Source organism: Buteo buteo, chromosome 1 (genome assembly GCF_964188355.1).
Source record: "Buteo buteo chromosome 1, bButBut1.hap1.1, whole genome shotgun sequence".
In the NCBI taxonomy this organism is placed as follows: Eukaryota; Metazoa; Chordata; class Aves; order Accipitriformes; family Accipitridae; genus Buteo; species Buteo buteo.
Genome location: NC_134171.1, coordinates 9668378 through 9691262, shown reverse-complemented (window position 1 = coordinate 9691262; position 22885 = coordinate 9668378). Strand labels below are relative to the sequence as shown.

The following is a 22885-nucleotide window of genomic DNA, read 5'->3' as shown; positions in this document are numbered from 1 at the left end:
GGTTCAAAAAGGCATTAAGCACATTCATGGACATAAAAGTCCATGAAAAAATACTAAAAGGACTAAGCAGGGATGAATCACGAATACAGCAACCGTGGACACGGGACTGGTAGAAGCGGCCACCATTAGCCCCGTCTCTCAGCTTCGGGGAGGCTGGTGGCCACACGCGTCTGAGTCCCGGTTTTGGTCCACGCTAAGCAACGTCAAATCGTAGTCAGGTCTCCCCCCTCCCCTCCATCCCGGGAGCAACGGGCCCCAGAAAAATGACAGGCTACGGCGGAGGGGAGCGGAGGGAAGCGAACAACTCGGGACCGCCGCGCCTCAGCCGACCGGCCCTGAGGTGAGGGACGGCCCCGCCGCCCAGACCCCGCCCCCGCTCCCTGTGAGCCGCGTGACGTCACTGGTCAGCGGGCCGGCGCCGGCCAACCCCCGGCCGCGCAGGCCCCCCCTTTCGTCCCCCGTTAGCGCGAGGCGGGCGCCTCTGCGGGAGGAGGGGAGGGGCGAGGAGCACGCGCGCAGGCGCAGTCGGCGGCCGGGCGGCCCTGGGCGGCGGGGAGGCCGCGCGAGAGCAGCGCGTGGCGGGCGTTTCGAGCCGTTGGTGCCCCTAACGGCCGGCGGCCCCGCCCCCCTTCGCGCGGGGCTCGGGCCCGGCTGCCTCTCCCTGGGGCGGGGACGCTGCCGACGCGCTTCCTCGGTCTTCCCGCCATTTTCGGCGTCTCTCTCCCCCTCCCCTCCCCTCCGAGCAGCGGCTGAGGCAGAGCGCTGTGGTGAGTATCGGGCGGTGTGGGGTAGGGGCTCGCCCGCGCCGGCGGGTGGAGGGGACAGCCTCTCCCCTCCGTCTCCTCGTCCTGCCCTGTCCTGCTCCGGGGCGGCTCTTGGCCGAGACCCCTTTGGGGGGCTGCAGGCAGCAGCCGCCCCGGAGTTGGGACTTGGCCGGCGGGCGTTTGGGCTCATCGGCGCTGGGAGAAAGCCCCCGAGGGCCCCGCTCCAGCGGGCGGGGTGGCATGTGGTGGTCGGGCGTCCCCGCGCTGCGGACGGGGATGGCGGGCGGCTCCCTCAGGGGTCCGAGAATGCTGTCGGTGGTGTCTGATGGCGGCTTGAGCGGCAGTGTCAGCGTGCCTTAATGGTCTGCGTACACGTACATAAAGCTATGTGCGCTCCCTTTTATTTATTTATTTTGGCGACAGCCCTTTTTTAGCATGGAAGGCAGAGGGCAGTTGGAAGGCTGCCTTGTGACATGAAATTTGCATAACAAAGTCTATTCCTTATATAATCCGTAACTCTAAGCTAAATCAAATACACACAGAATTTTAAAAGGGTATGCTTACTTGTTCAGCATACATGCCCTCCAGGCCGGCTGGCAAAGCGAGGTGTTCTGGTGGAATGTATGTTCTAGAAACAAAGTATTAAGTAATACTGAACTAAAACAAAACAAAACAAACCCTGGGTATTACCAGAGTATTGCAGATAAGGCCTCCTGACTTTATTCATAATTTGTCCTATTTGCTGTCTGTTGCACACACTGTAGGATCCCAAAGCTGATTATTTGTTTGCCGGGAAACAGCAAACCAGCAAACTCCTTTTTCTTGTAACTTTGAAGTTGTGACTATTTTCACAGGAGTATTTACACTGATCTTAATTTTATTTTTTTATAATCCGTCAAAAATACATCATTATGTTGAGATATTTTTATGTTAAAGGATTTCTTGTTCCATTTTCAGAGGAAACTTTAAGGATTAGAAGACAAGATTCTGCTTGCTGCTGAAGTAAAAAAATATAAGCAAGATCTTGAAGTGCAGTGTAGCATCAGTGTAGTTTTGTTTTTAGGACAAGCTGAAAGCTCTCATTTTGGAAGAGTTAAAATGATTGTGGGTGGGTTTTTTGTTTAATGTGAGGAAAACTGTACAAGTAAATCACTTTTGCAGGCCAATGAAGTACTCAATATTTATACCTGTTGCTTTTAAATTAATAGTAGTATTCTATTTTATTAGTAAATTTATGTGAATTAAGGAAAAACATGGTTGCAAAGATAAGGGATTTAATTGGTGTAAAAATATGTGTCCTGATTTGGTGAACAAAATATGTTAAGATATCCCTGAAATAAAAATTGTTTCTAGTCTTTGAATAGCCACTCTAATCCAGAACAGCATTCAGTTTTCTGGTGTGATCTGACATTTCCTTTTTCCTGTGCAGACTCTTTTTGTTAAAATACAGAATATTCATTTAAAATGACAAAAAAATTACACCTGGAATAATACCCCAGATTTTTTTCATGTATTTGGATCTTTTCTGCTTACAAAAAATATTTTAACCATGAGCTGTGGAAATGATTTTGTGGAAACTCTTAAGGAAATTGGATATCCAAAAGTTGATGAGCTTAATGGAGAAGATTTTGATTGGCTGTTTGAGTCTTTGGAAGACAATTCATTTCTGGAGTGGTTTTGTGGAAATGTAAATGAACAGCATGTGGTATCTGAAAAAGAACTGCAAGATTTTGATAATCTTCTTCAGTCTGGTAAGCCCATTTTGGAAGGAAATGCACTGGATGAAGTCCTTAAAACCTTGAAGCCCATGGATTCAAAGAACAGTAGCCAAGAGGAGGAGGAGGAACTAAAGAAATTAGAGGATGAGCTTCAAACTCTTCAGAAGTTAAAAAAACTTCAAATTCATCGGCATAATAAGCTTCAAATGATGGTTTCTGCAAACAGCCATATGTTACAAACATTAAAAAGGAGAGAGGAAGCAGCACATAATGATTTGAAAGAAGGACTGGAAGTGTTTACTGCAGCAAATACTAAGCTTAATAATGAACTGCTGTCTCTTACGGATGCAGCTAAGAAATTGGCCTCTTTCTTCAGTGATTCAGATTCAGAACAAGGGCCAGGCCTACATCCAGTGTTTTTTTCCCAACTTTCTTTGGACAAGTATTTGTCTCAGGAAGAACAAAGCACTGCAGCACTTACCTCATACATAAAAAAACATTTTTATCAAGGTATGTCTGAATGGGTTGAAAATTCACATGAAGGCAGCTTTCAGCTTGCGGATATAGGCAAGGAAGTTGCTTGTGACAAGACTAATGAAGTTTGTGAAGATAGTCAAGAGATGGCCAGGCTCCAGACAGCATATATTTGTGCTCAACATCAGCTAATTCAGATGCAAGCTAAAGAGGAGAGCATGAATTTGGCTATAAAATGTGCGGAAAGCATGCTGCAGTCCTTAGACAACAAGGTAAGCCACAAAAGGTAGAAGGTAGTGGAGTTTTAAACAGGCAGGTGTGTTCAACTGGATCTAGTAAAAGGAATTGCTGAGTTATTGTTATTTCAACTATTTTTACATAGAGAAATTGTACTTTTATGAAGTTTTAGTCTTGCTCACAAAACTCCTTTTGTGAAGTACCTCCAGTTTTTATAGTTAGAAACTCTTCAGTATGGCAGAGTATCTTTAATTCTACTTTCCAGAGTTACTACCTTAAAAAACCTGGAACTTAGTAGTACCTTTCTAGTTTAGTTTAACTTTGAAATTTCGAATTATAACTGGCTCTTAGCTCTTTGTACAACAAAAAAAGCTTAACTTCGGTTGAAATTTTGTGGTATTGTGGAGCTAATATGATAAATGTATTCCTGTTTATATTCTGTAGCATAACCTTAAAGTTTTAGTTCACTGACTCTTTTGAAACTCAAGTATTTGTAAATGAATCTGATAGTTGAAGCCCCAGAAATCTCTTAACAAGTGAGTGACAGGCAGATATGGCTATTAGAATTTAAGAATGTGAAGAAATCATAACAGAAGGAAAATAATAGCTTATGCCAGTCATGGAATAACTTGCGGCATCATGTCAGTTTGTATATTTTCGTTTATGGATGACTAGCATATATGACTTGATTGATTAGAGTCATTTGAAAAAGATTGATTCTGATAGCAGTGTTGATAGTCATCTGATTGAATATATAAAATTATGTTTGCATGTGAGATTTTAGTTAGACATGCTTGAAAGCTGGTTGCTGAGGAAAATACAGCTCTTCTATTTTTAACATGATAAACTGTTTCCTGGCCCTGCAATAGAATGAAATTACTATTTATTCAGACATGTTTATTTGATATCTACTTGTAAATCTGTGTTTGCCTTATGTTGTAAACTTCTGTAAAACTGCTTGTGGAGTTTTCATTTAATTTTGTAGATGCAAAAGATGCAGTGATTTTAATGTACCATATATATGTGAATCTTGTGTGAACTGAAGAAATGTGTTAGGGAAGTGGTTTGGAGGAAACCATGAAGAAATTGACAAATACTTTCTTTTATGCAGGATATTGGAAAACGAGAAAACCTTGATGCTAAAATATCTAGTTTAAATTATGAAATTTCAACAATTAAACAAGATATAACTCAGATAAACAATGAAGAGCTCCTTCCCCTTCTGAAAGAGAATGCACGACTTTTGAGCGCGCCAGTGGTGAAAGCGTACCTGGATCATCAGATTGCTCAGCAGGACCATTATGCTTCAAGTCAAGATGAAATATGCAGGCATTTGGTAAGACAGAAAGCATCATTTGAACTTATTGAGCTAGCCCATGAAATGGAGTTGAAGAAACATAAGGAGATCTGCTGTCGACTTGAGAATTTGGTAGAATCTCTGAAACAGAGCAATAATGAGTTGCAACAGAGACTACAGGTGATAACTGAGCAAACTCAACATGCGAAGCCAAGAAACATTATTAGTTCAAAAGATGGTTTCTCTTGCAGGTAAGTGTTACAGTCACTATTGAACTTTGACTTACTTTGAGATAATACTGGGGAGATAAAGGCTTAGCTTGCCTAAGCCTTTTCTGTTGCTAAGTTCTTAGTTACTCACTATAGCTAGTTAGTATTTTGAATTCTCCAGAACTGAAGCCTTCATGATACGAGACTTGCCTCTTGCTTATCCTTTGAAATTCTTTTCAGGTTTGCCTGAGGAAAAACTCTTCAGTTATCCGTCTTGTTAATATTGCTGAAGCATTCCTAAGCAATATCCAGAATATAATGAAAGTTTAAAGCCAAACCTGTCTTATGGTGCCCTGATCTAGGACCTCTTGAAAGTTATTCTAGAGCTATAGATGTAGAGAGCTCTTAGTAACAGTGATATGCCAGGTCATATGCATGGCCTCATCAGCTTAGCCTGCAAAATCCCCCGTGTGGTAAAGAGGAGGAATGACTCCTTCAATATATGAAACATATTTAGCTCATTTTTACTGCTTGATTTGCCATTTGCTTCAGTGTTTTGTCACCCATGTAGAGGTGTGGTTTTGTAGCTTAGATGATACAGTAGGAATGTGTGCTGTGTTGGCTGTCACTTCAAGACTCTACACCTTTTGATGAGGTGTATTGTATAATTATAGGTGTGTTAATGTCAGACTTTTCCTCCTTCAAAATGGTGCTTTAAGTGTTTTTTAATAATTGTTAAGTGGTAGCTGAGTATGGTGTTGCACAGTGAATAACTGCAAGAATTAGGCAGCGTTCACTCCTGTTGTGTATTTACATTGGGAACTTGTAACATTTTTAAACTCAGTTACTTTTGAAATATAGCTCTTCCTCTTATTAAAGCCAATCTGATTCTATATTGGGGGTCAACGAAAGATTTTAATATGCAGAGGTGGTAGTAGCAACCAAGCAAAGTTATCTGTAACTGTATGAGACTCTTCCTGATGCAGTGTAAGGGTACAGTTTGGTACAGTAGGTATTGCTGCCTTATGCATGACTCGTAACTAATTGGAGAATTCTTAGCAGTCTCTTCATAGATAGAAAATGGGAAATACTCCAGTAAGCTTGAAAAGGTTATAAAGATTACTCTTACTTCTCATTGGTCATTGAAGTCTGCTGTTTTTCAGCACTTAAAAAAAAATTGTATCTTACTTTGCAGTCCTTGAAATGTTGGGAAATAGTTGGCAAAAGCACATTGTCCAATTCTATTTGCATTCATTGTGTACTTGCTAACTGTTACTTCAGTATTTCATTGCTGTTAATTTAATATTGAAATATTTTGGAGTCCTATTAATCGCATACCAGCTATATATGGATAGAATCACAAGATCAGTGGGAGATACAGTAGTGTAGTAAGAGTACCCTGAGCAGTACTGTCCTTTACTAGTCCTCTGACTTCTCAACATGAACATCTTCTCTTGATTAATAATAACAGGAGTGCTTAGGAAACTTAAAAATGCTTCTGTGTCTAACTTAATTTGTTACAGGCTATATCAGCTTCTGGAAGGAGAAAATAAAAGACAACAATTGTTTAAAACATACGAAAGCCTGGAGCAGATGGCTCAGAAGTTAAAGCAGGACTGTGCTACAGTACAAGATCAGATAGCAGCATCTTCTCAAGAACAGTCTCTCCTTTTGTCCAAGCTAAAAAGTGATGTAGACAGCCTTCATGATGTTCTGTATTGTGGAGGAAATCAAATACAGCTCAGTAGTCGGGTAAGTCCTTATCTGGTTATTAAAATTATTGCATTAACCTGTGTCATTTTTTTACTGAGAGAAATGTCGTATGAAGGCTGTAGACACACAAACTGGCTCCCACATCAGCAACAGATTTATTAGCATAATGATGATGGGCTCAGTATTTACATTGTTCTTAGCAAATGTTAGATTTTATAAATGTTGGCAGGTGATAATTTTTTGTTTCTGAGCAAGTCGTTGCATCTAACCTTTAATTTCTTTCAAAGGCATATATAGTCGTGTATTACTAGTAAGTTTATGGTGTGGGAAATGTGTCATTTGGATATGGTGTCACTGGAAAATTTGCTTAAATTTCCCTTTATTTCAGACGGGTTTTTTTCCCTGTTGCCTGTAATACCTGAATAGTACGGTTTGGCCCCTTAAAAAGCCTGGCCATGGGTGGCTCACTTGGACAAAATAAGAATATCAGAATTTTGAAGGACAGTTGTAGTAAGACAGTCCTGCTACAGAGCTCCCAGGTGTTGGGTTTAGAGCCTCTTTTAAATGGGAATAGAGATCGTAAAATGCAATTTGTTATACTCATAAAATAATTGTAGGTATCTCAAAAGTGGATTGAGGGATGTCTTCTGTTACATAATACTTCCTTGGTTAACTACATGAAAATATATTTAACACTTCCATCTGTGAAGTGAATTTGCAACATACAGAACAGTTTTTAATAAAAATGAAACTTTGTAATTGGAACAATATGTATTTAGGGATTACATGTTATTAAATCAATCAAATACCTTTCTGTTGATTCCAGTTACCTCTTAAACCGTAGTGACATCTCTTTCTATTGCTACTGTTTATGAAGAAAAGTAATTCCTTTAATAAGGAAATAATGTGCAAGTAGATGACTAGCCTGCTTACACTGAACTATCATAGGAATAATAGTTGGGAAGATTGTAGCTGGTAATTAATGATTTAATTTTATAATTAAATTGGCTTTGTTGTGGTGTTTTTGTTCCCTTTTAAGATTTGACTAGATACAAAAACTTGTAATTGAGTGAAAATGTCATTGAACTGTCTATCTCATTGAGCGCCAGATTTTTATGTTCTTAACTCATCTGGTTTAGTAAGCAAGTAAATGAAATTACATTTTCATAACCTGATGCAAGTACCATTACAGGGAGCTCAAAAGTTACATAGATGGAATGGAGTCACTTATCACCTGTGTTTCTATTCAAAAGAAACTGGCTTCCAAAAGCAAAAAACTTTTATATTTCTAGTTCAGCTAGTGTATTAACAATATAAAGGTAATAATTTTTTGTCTTGTATTTTTCGTCAGGAACTTACTGAGCAGTTTCATCAACTGGAAGTTGATTTAAATAAACTAAATCAACTCCTTATGGATTTGATTGCTGACGTGAAGTCAAAGAGAAACTTTTTAGAGTCCAATAAGCTGCATCAGATGGAAAGAAATTTGTATGTGTATTTTTTCAAAGATGAAGACCGCTTGAAAGAGATGGTGGAAGAGCTTGAGCAGCAGTCTGAAGCTAAAGCTAGCGGTCTGGAAGATTCGAATTTCACCACCAGTGGAGTTCTTAATGTTTAAACTTCAATGTACTTTTAAGAAAGGAAAGCATGTTAATGTAAACTGTCTACAGGTTTATGGAATGATAAGTATTAGCTTATCAAGGCTAACATTTATCTATCATTGCAATGTTATGTTTAGCTGCCACGATTACCAAGTTTGGATTGTATGCTGTTTTATGGCTTTTGGCATCTGCCCGGCAAGTTCAAATCTCAGTTTTGTCAAAGTTCTTTGATATGAAGTAATATGTTGGTTATTTGAATGAATTACATTCAGGCTGCTCTTCTGCTAGCCTGTATGTTGTATTCCACTGCACACAGCATAGCACAAAAAGGAACATTTCCTACCCTTGAGATAAGTTTTCTTGCATGCTAAGAACCTTTGATACGTGAACTGAAAAATAAATGTGGAGAAGGCATTCCAGATTTTGGAACATGAATGTAATGTGTTCCTTCTGAAGAGGAGAGTTCTCCAAGGCAGATATTCCGTGATTGTTTCCCTTAGAGTTCTCCAAAGAAGATTTGGTTTTGTTAAAAATGCATTGGAATATGTACCAGAATCTGTCTCAAGTATGAAGACCATCTGTTTTAAGACCATTCTGGTATCTCTTAATTTAACTTACAGCCTATCTTCTCCGTTGAAACCAGTCTATACTTACACTGCGCTCTTCAAAGAAAAAGAATTTTAAATTTACTGTTTGGACTTCTGAGTTTGCTCTGTTATTTATAATGATAGGCATTTCAATTCAGAGTCCTGATGCTTTCATACTTCTGCTTTCATATCTATTGTTAGACAGTTTATCAAATTTTTATATAGCTTCCTAATACACCAATGGAACTAAATAGGCTTTTATAGTATGATAACGTCCAGTCTTTTATATTTTGATGGGATCATCTGTGCTTCCTTTCAAGCATTGTACATACTGATGAAGGTTATTAAATTAGCTTTAACTTCAGTAACAGTAGTGTTAAAACTATTTTAATGGCAGACTTTTAACTTACGTGAGTATAACTTATTTTTAAATGTTTAAATTTTTTTTAACTTACTGGTTGGATGTCATTATATCTGGATTTCATGCTGCTTAACTCTATACTTTGTGTTTATTATTAAATGCCAAACACAGTAAATTCAGTTCAGTGTTGTCAGTATTTATGCTGAATCTGTGTGTTGGTTTTGGGTGTATTCTCATGCATAGTGTCTTGTTTATATTTAGTCTGCTAGGTTCTCATTTTGATATGCCCCTGAGGCTTTAAGGCTGCTGCTTCCCACCTTGAGGAGTCAGGGAGTGGTTTTGCCCTGTGTAGGAAAGAAGCGTTACTCTTAATTATAAAAGTTAGGAGGAGTTGTGCATGGAGAAAGATTATACTTCTGACTCCTGGAATATCAGGGAAAAGAAAGCCATCCTGCTTCTCTCTCCCTTTTGTATGCTTACTATAGAATTTGAGCTAGATAGGTGTAGCCAATACTAATGCAGCCTGGTGGATGTTCCTCTTTGAATCTGGACACAAATTTTTGTACTTGTAAGTATTCAAACTTGCAATCTGCCTATGGTGTTGAGCTACGAAAAATATTTCCATCTAAGTGGAGGAAATGAGTTTAACCATCAAGTAAACAATGACTTGAAAGTCTATTCATGCATTGGATTTAGTGGAAGAAGACCAGAGTAACAGGACTCCAGTTACTACCTTGCGTAGGAATAATTTATTTAACACCAGTTTTTGGTAGAGCAATTGACTTGTACAGCTTGAATCCTTTTAAGTGTTTTGAAAATGTTGGTTATTTATCTTGTGTTTGTGTAAGTTTTATGCATTGTTCTGGTCTCACTACATAAAGTCAACAAAGGCATCAGTATGGACACAGTTGTTTATAATTCTCCCGTATGCATTGTATCTAGGGGTTCCCCAAGTATTTTGTACGTATTATAGAATATGGCTACAGGTCAACTTGAAAAGGGATAAAATTTAGAACAGCAATAGGTGCAGTCAAAGCTTGTTGAGACTTTAGATATTGCTGACCTGTTTCTTAAATTGACAAACTATACTATTTTAATGTTGTTAGTATTTAATAGTACTTGAGTACATCAATTATACAAAGTTTAAGGAGTAAAGGTCTTATGTATTTTCTGAAACAACATGTCACTAATGTTTGTATATCATGATAGTAATACTTGTTTCTTTCATCTTGTGTTGGCACTATTTTGGTAGTTACTTGAAAGGGTTTTTTCTTGATAAAATCTGAGCACCAATAACAGTAAATGTATGCATATGCTAGATATAGCCTAGTTTAAAGATGTTGAGGCAGGAAGTATTTCAGACATAAAGGATAATTCTTGTTTTATTTGTCAGATTTTTTATTAGAAGTCAGCTTTACTTAGTAGGACTGCTTAATTTTTTATTATTGTATTAAAACACTATTTCAAAGAAGTTTCACTTAGTGGGTTTTGTAAATTACTACAATTCGCTAATTTTTATTTACAATACTTTGATAGGCATGTCAGGAAGGAAATTTAATTTTCTGTCCAGAGTGAATGGCTCAACATGTTCACTATATTTTGTCTTTAATTTCAACAGAATCGTAAGTGCCGATTGTTCTGTGGCTCTGATATGCACAATTTGTGTGTGTTCTTTGTTTAGGTTTAATCTTAAAAATGGAACGGTACACATCATACATAGGCTGTGAGGCTTCTAAAGTACCTTTATCTGATATCGCTCAGAGGATTATGACAGCTTTGCAGTCTATTCCTGTAGAAGTTCAGACTAGCAGAAAGAATTACCAGAGTGAGTAAATCTTAGCATGTTTAAGTGTTTCTATTTTCAGTTGAAAAACTGAAACCCAAACAAACAAAACAATATCAAACCTCTAGTCCCTCTTTAAAAAGAAAAAAAAGATTAGAGTTTAGGTTTCCAGGTTTAGAAAAGGAATTAAGCTGTAACTCTGACATTTGCTGGGACTTTTCAGATTAAATAACGCTATGTGAGTACAAGGAACTAGGATATTACCAGTACCCTCAATTTCATTGTTTTGTTTTTTTTTTTTCCCCTGTTCCTGCTATGTAATATACAAGTAGATGAGAATTTCAAACTAATTAACCAATACTGTAAATTAAATGTATATGTTAACTTGACTCTGGACTGGTTATTTAAAGATCACTAGAGGTACTGGGAATTTGCCAGAAGGCCTGTGAACTCTCCAGACTCAAGTCTGTCCTTTAAACACATGTTCATTAGCAACTCACTCCTTGTGAAATTCTAGGGGGAAAAGTGAAAAGTCCCAGTGGTAGAGCAAATTAGGTAATGTTAAAAGTGCCTCAGCAGATCTTTGACTGTTGAGCAAATCTTAACTCAGAATGTTGTGGATACCAGGGAGGTTTTGCAAGATGGAGTTTTTATTGTTAATTCTGTGCATTTCGTTTGCCAGTCTTGTAGCTCTGTAAAGAAATAGATAACAGAGTTTTGCTCAATTTCAGTTGTCTGTTTTTTCCCTGAGAACTAGATCCTGGAACATTATCTGGTTGATGGGATTGAAATCTAGCATTTGTTCTTGTGTGCGTGGTGTTTGTTGCAGCCTCAGTTTTATGTAAATAACAGTTCAGGCTCTTCTTTCAGTAGTAACGTATTGGATCAGTGGAGCCTTATGGTGTAGCCATGAAAAGGGTAGTAGTTCATTGCTGTGTAAATCAGTGATTCACATTTGAAGAAATATGGGATGGGTTCATTCTAAAATGGTACATTTGGACCAAAACCCAGATTATTTTAAAGAAAATCAGATCTCTTTTCTGCCTCAGTTTAATTGCTGTTCTACTTTTCTTGCTACCTTGTCATTTTTCCTTCCTTAATTTTCCTGTGTAATGTCTTTTGCCTTAGACTGGGGAACTGTACTGTGCAATATATGTATCATGTTATGTTGTCCACTCTTGATCCATTCACTCTGTCAAGCTGTAAAATTATAGATTCTCTTTTTTTTAAAAACACCATGAAGGTACCTGGTATCTTTAGCCAAATGACCTTGCTGTCATCTTTGTAGTGCTGCTAAACCCTTATTCACTGGGGAGTGAAAGAGCAGTATAAGCATTAGTGGTGGCAGGTCACATGACTCACTTTTCTTGCTCTTGTTTTCCATGTAGTAATTACTCACAATTGTTTCTAGTGTACAGGCTTAAGAACAAATTTATTTGAATTGCTTTTAGGAAATTGCCGGTATATATAGCCTTAGCTGGTTAGGGTGGATCTGCAGAGAAGAAAAAGTTTGCCTCCCTTAAAAAAACCAAACTCCAAACCTGTCATGTTAGTTGGTCTGTTTCAAACTGTATTGAACTGTACTTTAGTGATAGAACTCTAAAGATTAAATTGTACTTAATGGAAAAACTGGTTGTCTTTAGAAGGTAAATACTGGGTTCAAATAGGACAAATATCTGCGATGTTGAATTAGTAGGTGAAATTCTGTGGTTATCCTGGCAGCAGAACTTGTAATGGTTCTATCTAGCCTTAAGGAGTTTGAAGGCAAGGATGGGTTTCTGCTGCCATCTGGTGATACTTTTTCATAAACCAGCAATTTGAGGTTGCATAGCTCTTTACATAGCTGTCATGCTGAATACTGTGTGCTGAAGGAGAGAAATGTAATCCTCATCATCATCTCTGAAGGGTGAATTTGACAAGAAAAAGTATCTAGCTGTGAAACAATTAAAAGCACTAAATGTAAACTTAGTTACTGTCATTCTTAAATTATAATTCTATTGTTGTAGGAAGTGTCAAGCAAATAAAACCTAAAATGTTTGAAGCTACGAATAGAGCTATGTCATATTTGCTATTGTAACAACTCAGGTTAGAAGTCTGAGCTGGAGATAAGTAACTGATTATAGACATACACCAACATGAATCTGCATGTAATACTGTGAAGTAATAAGCTTAGTTTCTTCTGGAGACTAAGCTAGTTAGTCTTTGAAAATGCATTTTTAGTATTTTAAGTACAGGGTCCTGGTTTGCCTAGACAAAATTTTTTTAAAACAGTTTCAGTAAATAGAAATAGATCACCTTATGCTTTGTTTGACATTGGTCATCAGCACATTAGATTCAGAAAGTGTCCTGCTGCTGGTAGTGCAAATTTCATAGTTAAATAACAGCAACGGAGCGTTGTACTCGGTATAGACCAGGAGTTAGAAGGGGACAAAATACATATTTGGCCCATGAGGTGTCTTTTGGCTGGGCAGTAAAAGAATCTAGATATAAAGGAATGCTAACTAATTGCAAACTCTGGAGAGACCTGTGCTTCAGTGGAGTTCTCTTTTTCCCTGTTCCTCTTCCTGTTTCCCTACAAACCTACTGAGTTTGTAATTATTGCTAGCCTGTTGCCCCTTGTTCTTTTATTCCAGTCTTCTCTTACTTCTCCTGTTGGGGCTACTGGGCAGTATAGAGGGCAGAAAAGAGAAGGTATGTCCTAACTGTTTCATTTAGCTTGGTGCAGAGTCCTGAGGTGCATTTACAAAACCTTCCTTAAACTGCAGCATCTGTCTGCTTTCAGAGCTGTAGGCAAATACCACTGGTAGTTCAGTGGTGGGCCCTGGCTAATGGCTCTGGGCCTGGCTAGTGGTACAGAGCTCTGTCTTAGACCCAGCACTGACAGCCATCCTGCTTCTTGTGGTGCTTCTCATTATCTTACCTTTCTGTCAATTTGATAGGTCTGACTTCTCCTTGCTATCTCTTCTTGTCTGGTCTTCCAATACCTGTTCTATCATGAGGATGAACAATGTGAAAAAACCTCTGCAGATGAAGCATGGTCAGTTCTCTGTAGGGCATGATATGCTAAAGCTGTATATGCAAATAGTGTTTTACTGAAGAAAATTATTGTGGAATAATACTGCCTAATTCCAAGAAAACAGTTAAACTGTGTGAAGTGTGTAGAGTTTGGGGTTTTGTTTTGTTTTGTTTTTTTAATTCTCACCCATGCCTCCAGCTTTATTTTGACCAAGATGGGATGTGTTTTCATGAAAGAAGGAAATATGCATATTTATGGTATTATAGTAATGCCTCTTCTGAATACCATGCAAAATGTTTGTCTGCTTTTTAGCAAATTTGAATTAATTTTTTTCTTAATGCGGACAGAGCATGCTTTTGCATATGCATATTTAGGAATCTGCAGGGCCCTTTTAAGCATGAATTATATTAATTTGAGGAAAATGGTTGTCATGGAAAATTTTATTGCAGTTGTTTTAGGTTTGGTAAAAGCGTCAGTATTGTAACACTGTATGTAACCTAAGTTATGTGTACTGTTCTCAGATTCATTTGTATTGTAAAATGTTTTCCATTCTTTTTTTAAAGGTATAGAGAAGACAAAGGAAAATAAACTAGGTGATAAGGATGCACATCTGAAAAATGAAAAGGCAAGCGTATTATAAGATTGAAGATCACTAAAAGCAGTCTTTTTATAGCAGGTTTGAAGTTGTTATAGACTGGCTCTTTCATAACAATCTTTATCACAATATATTGCATACACTTACAGTTCAGATAACTTTCCTCTGTCTTATTTAGCACTTGGCATCTATTCACCTATGAGAGTCTTGGCCCCACTTTTATAGAAAGTTAGACTTTTGTGACAGATTGATCAGAAATAAATGAGATTGCCACGTTTAGATAGTTACCAGGTTTAAAAATGATCTCAAACTTCTGTCACTGAACAATCACTAGCACATAATCACAAAGTGAGCTGATTCATGTGAAAAATTACTTTGTATTAGGAATTTTAATTTTTGGTTTAATAATCTCTCTGAATTTGGTGTAATGTGCATGTGAGTGAGTGCCAGTGCAGGACTGGGAATGGATAACTGCGGCAGCCCCAACTCAGGCTGTGGATATAAGATCCATTGAGTTGATCAATGAGTTGTGGATACTGCAACTGTACTCCTGACCTAGCTGCATATTTCACAGCCTTCCTTACTCTGACTCTGGTGCATGTTGCACACTTCAGCAAGTTCATTCAGGTTGCTCAGGATTCAGTAAACTGGTTTCTTTTGTGGGGTGGGATAGTTTCCTACAAATTAAATTGGCTCATAGGCATGCAGCTGTGGGTGCACGTGGATAGTAATGGAACCCCTTTTTGTGATGATGAAGTGCTAATTTTGACTCTCTGCATCTAGCGAAATTTTCCTACGTCCACATAAATTATGAAACTACATCCTGGGAGTTGTTTTCTCTACTTCCAGCCATGTCATTACTTCTAGTAGAAGATCAGTTCTTCCTGGAAGCTGCTGCTTCTCTGTATGGTTAGTTGTAGTTCCAGCTGTATTATTCTGACTTGATAATTAAATTGCTTTGTTCTTATTTTTGAACCTCTAAAATAGAGAATTGCTTATTCCTGATTCTATAATTACTTGACTGTGCTAATTCAAATTCTGCTGTATTAAATAATAAAATTATTTGCAGTTTGACTGGAGAATACACTTGAGTGAATTAGTTGTCTTCCTATGGCTCTTAAACATTTGGGCCTTCTGTGATACTATTTTTCCACTTATGGTAACTTTTTATAGTGTTCATTTTTTGATTAGCATTGCCTAAGTCCAATTATTTTGTCTTTGTTCAGAACAACCACCATTCATTTTGGTAGTAGCCAAAACTTAATTAGCTCCCTTTTTCTATTTACTTAGAAACCTGTTAATTGTACTTTTGCTATAGAGTTGATTCTGTGAAGTATGATCTCAAGCAGTCTAAGCCTTTTTCATCTTTTGACTCCATAGATCTGAGGTTTGGGAATACAGGAACTGCATTGAGGAATATTGCAAAACCAGGGAGAAAAAAAATTCATTAGCTTTGTCGTTCTGGCTTGCTCAATCAATACAGATTGAGTAGAGATGAATGATATCCTTTGATCAATGAAAATTGTTGTCTTGGGGAATGGATGGGAGCCCCGCACAGCAGTAACTTGTGGTTCTTTTGAAGTGAGAAGGCCTTAGTTTTTGGAATGGGAGTGACTGCAGAGGTACTGAAGGAGACTGGCTGTGCTACAAGAGCAGAAAATGTAGTAATTATGAGAGGCTTCAGTTACTTTTCAATGCAGTGGGTGATTATTATGCTTATGCATGATGCTGAGACTAAAAATTAGGAGACAACTGTGTTGTGGAATGGTTAGAGAACTCACAAGAGAAATTGGTTTTTATTTGATTCTGTGTGAGATCAGGTTCAAAATCTGCTGGAAGATGCTCTGACAGGGACTGTAATCTTTCGAAGGCGTTAAAAGATAGATTAGTCACTACAGGAATGCTTCATTTCAAAAATGGAAATTACATAAAAAGGAAGGAGCTTTTAAAAGAAAATACATGGAATTTCCCCTCCAAAACGGAAACTTTTGTAGGTAGTGTAGGGTTTTATTCAAATCAGAATATTGGAGACTTAAAATGAATACCAAAATCTGTCTGGGAAAAAGTAGTATGGCTAAGCAACAGTATGAAGGAGATTACTAAAAACTGTCATCATGCACAAAGCTGAACTTACGAGAGTGTATTCTTTTATAGTTGCCTCATTTGAGTGAGTTAAATGTAAATATACAATAGTATAGTCCAAATAAACTTTGAGAAACAGCTTGCAAATGCATTGCTAATAATACATAATTTTTTTAAGTGCCTCAGGATTCAAAAGCTTGCCAGCTCCTGTAAGACCTGTTGCTGATCAAGGCGTAAGAGGAGTATTGAGGGAAGATACAACTCTGTATATCTGTAAATAGTTAAACACACATTTGCCTTGGGGAATCTTGGAAAGTTTGCTGGTTGCTGTTTCAGAGTCCTTGTTTATGAAATCAAGACAGAGGACCTATCTCGGCTGAAGAGGTTGTAGAAGAAACTAGCAAAATAAACAGTAAGGAAATACTAGGGCCAGTAGCATACCAAGGAAATTTCTGAAGGAAATCAAGGACGAAGGAGTAGAATCATAACATTACCATACAACTTCTTGTTTGATCCTGGGACTATCTGAAGTAGGAAAGCTGTTCTGGGATTAGTGGATTAAACAGAATAGAATATAATACATATTAATACACCTGATAATACTTCTTCAGTGCAACTTTCATATATACTTTTGTTATGTCTTACAATCTTGTAGGTTGTTTGAAGAAAATGGAGAGATCCAGTTAACTTGGTGTACTTTTTTTTACAAAGCAGTCATTATGTTCCCTTGCCAGAAGTTCTTTGATAAACTAAGCTGTCATAAAAAAGCTCTGAATATTGAAGCTAAAGAGGGAAATGAATGGTCTCTTCTCTCTTCAGACAAAGGTCGCTAATAACCTAGTCACTATGGAAGACAGGCTGTTGGACTAGATACATCTTACAGTCGTTAACGTGCCATTTTTAGTGTTGGACTAAGACTAAAAAAAAACCAGTGGTTTTGTATGTAAGCAATATAAATCAACAAAATAATGTTTACTGATAAATACTTGAATTTTGTTTTATGTAATGTTGTTCCCCTAAACTGACTCTGTTTTGTTAGCGTCGACATTTTTTTCATAGAATATCACTTCCTTCAAAGCTTATCTAAATTAACTCATGTAAATTTATTTTTATTTCTCCTAATAAGTTGAACAATTGGTTCACTAAAAAATTTCGAATTTTTCCAGGAGATCCATGATTCCACAGTTGCCTTACTAAAAACATCTGCCAGCCCTGAAAAAAGTACTGCTGGTGAGATAGTCAGGACAGTACATACCGATGAAATACTTTGCTGTCAAGATGCCAAAATAGCGAGCAATTACCAGGATTTAGACTTGCCAACATGGGGATATAGAGAAAGAAATCTTTCAGTAGAAGCAAAAAACCTGAAGGATGGTGAAAAGAATATAGCTACTCCCCTTAAAAGAAAGCAAGATGTGCCTACATGTTGTTCAGAGAAAACAAGAAGGTTACCTGTAAAGACCTATGCTTCTTCACATGAAAGAAGATACAACTGTACTTCTGGACAAACGAAGTCTTCTAAAAATTATCCTTGTGATATCAGGAGTCTGGAATGTGAAGAAAAAAGAGAATTGCTTGCAACTATAGAACAGGCAAAGGCTTTTGTAGCTACTATGATATTTCAAGATGGTTCTTCACAGCTCAACTCGGAGCAGGTTAGTGAATGATGTGTTTTGCTTAGAGTCAGTTTTGTAGAACCATTTGAACTGTGCATATGACTGATAAACACAAAACCATATTCATTGGGAGCTTAGAACCTGGACCAGTTTTGTGGTGAACCTTAATGCTTCTGCCTACGTTTTATTTTTAGTTACCAAGTAAAACTTAAAAAAATGAAACCACTTGGGCTAAACAGGCATTTGTATACTTAAAGTGAGACTGTTTGAATTAGAATATTTTTTCCTGCTTTTTACTGTGTCTGTCACTGGATTTTTGTTTCAAGGCTGAAACACTTGCATGCTCCTCTACTGTGTTAATGGTGTATGCAATAACTCTAGCGTACATAATAGGTTTCATATTGTAAAATATTTGGGACATTTTCTTTATGGGATTGCATAAAATTGTCAGAAGAAACACTGTTGTAATTAATACTTAACAGGTCTTAACCTCATCAGTAAAAGGAGTTGTTGTGTTAGTGAAGAATGGGGCTGATCAACCTTGCCCTCCCAGTTACTCTTCAACTGACTATACTTGGAATGCTGCTAATGAAAATGATAAATTAATTTATGTAAAAACTGAATGGTCATCTCTTTGGGAACAAGAACAACAGGACCACAAGAAATTTGCTTGGTGAGAGCATGTAGGAAAAAATACAGTTTTGCTTTACGTATGCTTTTAGCAACAGTGACGTTGGTTACATGCCATAGCCTTAATCTCCTTACACGTCAAGCTCATTGAATTTCGTATTAGCTGTATTAGTTCTGTGTCAAGCCTGGTCTAGTGTAAACCAAATAAGTTTAGTCTATTCCTTTGGGCTCAGCAGATCACTAACTGCAGCCTTGCAGAACTAGGTTGGGATTCTGGTATGAGGTGTTTACATTCACCTAGAAATCCTTTATGAATAGGTTACAGCTATGTGGCACCAAAAAATATGATTCATCCAGGTTTATCTTTTTTGTATCTTAACTTCCATTTCCTGAACTGCATTTCTTATCTAGTACGTTTTTGATGGATGTTATTACGGTGAACATCCTTTCTGAGCTCTGCTAATATTTTTAATTTTTTGAGCACAACAGGCTTTTTTAGTGGCTTTTCAGATCCTGAATGAAGTTTTCCTAATATTCAGTAATAATGTTACATCAAAACTACAAGATAATTTTTTAAAGTAAATGTTTTATGTATCTGTCTAATAGTTGGACTACATTTAAGAAAAAGTTGGATTATGTTTTAAACTTCCAGTTAATATAACCAAGATCCTTTTTTATTCCTTACTATTAACTTTGAAATAGTATCCCATTAAGGGAGAAATGAGAACTGAATCTGATTCTTAGATATTAATAGTTGAATGTTAAAACTTCATTAGAATGTTTTACAACTTCCAGTAATAACTGGTTTATTGTAAACTGCTGAGTTTGGGTTATTAAATCACAAAGCATTCATTTTAAAGTTGTTGGACTTGGTAGTTGCATCTCTGCCACTTGAAACAAATCACTTCACAAATCACAGCTGTGATATCAGAGTTATATGACAACTAGTTTAATAACTAGCTGTTGGTTTGAATACAGATTGTTCTGAATTGAGAATAACACATCAATAAAGCATGTACATATTAACAGTAAAAATTCAATAATAAACAAGTTGAATAAGTGTATTAGCATTTAGATGAAACCTATAAGTAACTATTTGTTGTAAGAGCGGGGCACTTGTTTAGTAGTGGATCTACGCTGTATACAATGATACCTTATGATCTACACAACTTCTAATATGTCCAAAAACTTGGTACTGTGGTTTCACACTACCAGAGATAAATGTGAAAGCTCTATAAAAAATTACTATTTTTCTATATTGCCCAAAATAGAGCTTATAAAAAAAAGTCACAAATAATTAGTATAATCTATATACTAATATATATAATTGGTAAAATCTATTTAAAATAGTATGGATGTGGGAACTATAGACATTTTCAAAAAGCATGGAAAAATGTGTCAAAGATGAAGCATTCTAGATTTAAATAGCATATTAACACTAGGCGATTATGGCGATTTAGATTGTCTAGTAACTTTTAAATCGTGATTTTACAATACTATATTAACTCAGAAGCCTCTGTGATCTTACTTGGGTATATTAAGGTATTACAAGGATGCCAGTTGCTGTTTTGGATTAAGATTGCATTTAATTTTGAGTGTCACCTAAAGGATTTGCTTTCTTTATGAATGCATGATAAGGTATATCTGCTAGGATGTTCAATTTATTACAGAATGAAGCTTCAGGTATTATTGAATTGAGAATTTAATATTCAAATACAGTATTCTGTTCTTACAGGAATGAAGAAATGTTAACTGTTTAGTATTAGGTGCTAATTAAATGTATAAAGTAAATAGATTCACTAACTCTTGTAGCAATATATTGTGTGTTAACGAACTACTTTTGTGCAGGCGAGTGTTGTTTCAAATGCTACATTGCAAAGTTCCGATTATTTGCTTCAACGCAAAAGATTTCCTGAGGACTTTACTTCAAGTTTATGGTAATGAAATTAGCTGGAAACAAGGTAACTAATCTAATCTGTGATCTAATCCTAAAATATCTGTGCTTGTGATGTTTCTATTAAAATCACTAGGTGTAGAAGTAACTAGATTGGTGGTTAAGTAATATATTGGAAAACAGTTTTAGTACCATGCAAAAGAACACCCTTCATGGGGAAGGTTGTGACCAGAGGCTTGGCATGTCAAGATGATGTATTTCTTCTCAGAGTAGGAATCAAATCATTGAATAATTTAAGGATAGCTTCCAGTGGGAACAAAAGCTTTCAACACAGTCCTGACTATAGCTGGAAAGGTCAAACTACTTCATGTTTCATGTTCCCTAGAAAAACTTTCTCTGCTCAAGAGAAAAGGCTAAAATAAATTCCAGTGGTGCTCATAGTTCTCAGAATTAGGAATCACTTGAATGGGTCCTTGTTTTTTTGACAGGAACAAATAAGACTCTTTTGTATGGATTTAAAAGCAACTACAAACGGAAGATATAAGATGTAAATATAATGTGTTTTTTTTTTTCTTGGTTCTACGTATTGGATTATTGCTGAGTGAATTACAAAAATAAGTGTTGACCTTCCAGAAAGGACCTCGTCTATGGAGAGTCTTCAGCTTGTGTTCAGCATCTGAAAAGTTTCCTGAGTAAATCACAGTAAACTGATGATGATTTAGAACCTGGTGGGAAGATCTACACAAAAGACACTTAGCCCTGGGAATGGGAAGGGGGGGGGCGGATAAACATCGTGATGGTACTGGCACTAGTGACAGTTTTATAACCTGTACACACAGGAAATACTAGATCTAGGTTAGATCCTATCTGATGCATAGGACTTGAATCTGAAGTTGCTAGTATCCAAAAGCATTCTTGTCTAGGTTTTTTTAAACTTTGGAAGTTGGTGCTTCCTCACCCATTATTTCTGCTATGGTAAAACACAAAACAAAACCCCTGCCTTTTTTAATGTAAAAAAATTACATCATGGTAAATCAAGCAAACGCTGAAATTTCTGTCTATGTCATATTGACTGCAATCACTTGAATGATAGCACTCGTTCTCAAAATAGTGTCCTAACCAATGGAATACATACAGATAAAATAGCCCTGACTAGTAAAATATGGCATGCTTTGCCATTGGGATCCAGTAATGTTTCAGAGTAGAAGGACGGGACTTGAGTACAATTTCACAATCTTGAGGAAAGTATGCTTTTATCAGCACAGATTCTTCACTTCATCCCAGCTTGACCCTGGTTTTGCTTCACTCCTTTCAGCTTTGTTCTGTCTTGGCTCTGTATGTGCCGCCTCCTCAGCTTGAAGTTGTCATCCTTGTTCCAAGACTGAATTGGTGGCTATAACTCATTACTGCTACCCTCACCTTTGGTGAAAATTTTAGTTGGGAAGGAAGGGAGGGATGGATGGATGGGGGTTTGATTCTTTATCCTTTTTCACCTAGAGACTGTCTTGTGCTCATTGTAAATAGAGATAAGAGAAAAGGATCTTTGAGGTATCTCAGAGACTATTTGGTAACAGAATTCTCTTCCATGTATTCTTGGTAAGAAGTAGTTGTTATTACTAGAAAAATCAGTGCTCATTTCATGCAGTCTTCACATGAGCTTGTGAATGTCCAGCATCTCACTAGGCAGAGCCTTCCTGCGGCCGCTGGGCATTTTCCAACAGCCATCAGCTGCAAGTGTTACTGCCCATCAGTGAGGCTGAGTTGCTTAGTCTGCCTCTTCACAGTGCATCATTTGAGTTCATGGCAAATATGTCCATTACAGTTGTCAAAGTTTCATTTATTTCCTGTAGGGATTACTTCCTGCTGCAAGAGCAGTGGAAATCCCGTGGACACATCCAAAGTGTAGTTTTGGAGTGGATGCAGTTTGACATACTTTCTTAAGCTGCACGATTCCAAAGCTAAGACTGTCCTTCCAGTCACAGAAAGACTCTCTTAGTAGTACTATCAGGAGGGTATACTTGAGACAATTTCCAAGGCTGTTCCTTAGCATCTGTTAGTTTTTGAGGTGAATAGCTGTTTGCATTCAGAGAAAAGGATGGCAAGCTACGTAAAATCCTGGTATGAGACCATGCAGAGGAAGTATCCTTCAGTTATCTGGCCACTCTAGCAGAGCTCAAGCTGATTCAGGGACAAGATGCATCCTTCCCTAACATCTGTTGAGCAGACACATGAAGCTCTTTTCAGCAACGGTTATATCAGTGTAAGTTAACAAGCCTGGTTCTCTTTAGTCCTGCAGCTGTTATTTGCG

General features: G+C 37.4%; 2 protein-coding genes across 2 annotated transcripts in view; both read left to right on the top strand.

Moving 5' to 3' along the window:
* Positions 1-628: 628 nt before the first annotated feature.
* On the top strand, positions 629-10402 carry HAUS3 (HAUS augmin like complex subunit 3). The gene is made up of 5 exons (XM_075018985.1): positions 629-767; positions 2194-3228; positions 4305-4741; positions 6223-6451; positions 7764-10402. The coding sequence occupies exons 2-5, from the start codon at positions 2314-2316 to the stop codon at positions 8028-8030; spliced, it is 1848 nt and encodes a 615-aa protein (XP_074875086.1). The 5' UTR covers positions 629-767; positions 2194-2313; the 3' UTR covers positions 8031-10402.
* Positions 10403-10656: 254 nt separating this feature from the next.
* Positions 10657-22885, top strand: part of POLN (DNA polymerase nu) — a 105389-nt gene continuing 93160 nt past the window's right edge. Inside the window, exons 1-5 of the mRNA XM_075018876.1 lie at positions 10657-10786; positions 14324-14385; positions 17604-18092; positions 18536-18726; positions 20532-20644. Of these exons, the coding sequence (XP_074874977.1) occupies positions 10657-10786; positions 14324-14385; positions 17604-18092; positions 18536-18726; positions 20532-20644 (985 nt within the window). The remainder of the gene's footprint in view (positions 10787-14323; positions 14386-17603; positions 18093-18535; positions 18727-20531; positions 20645-22885) is intronic.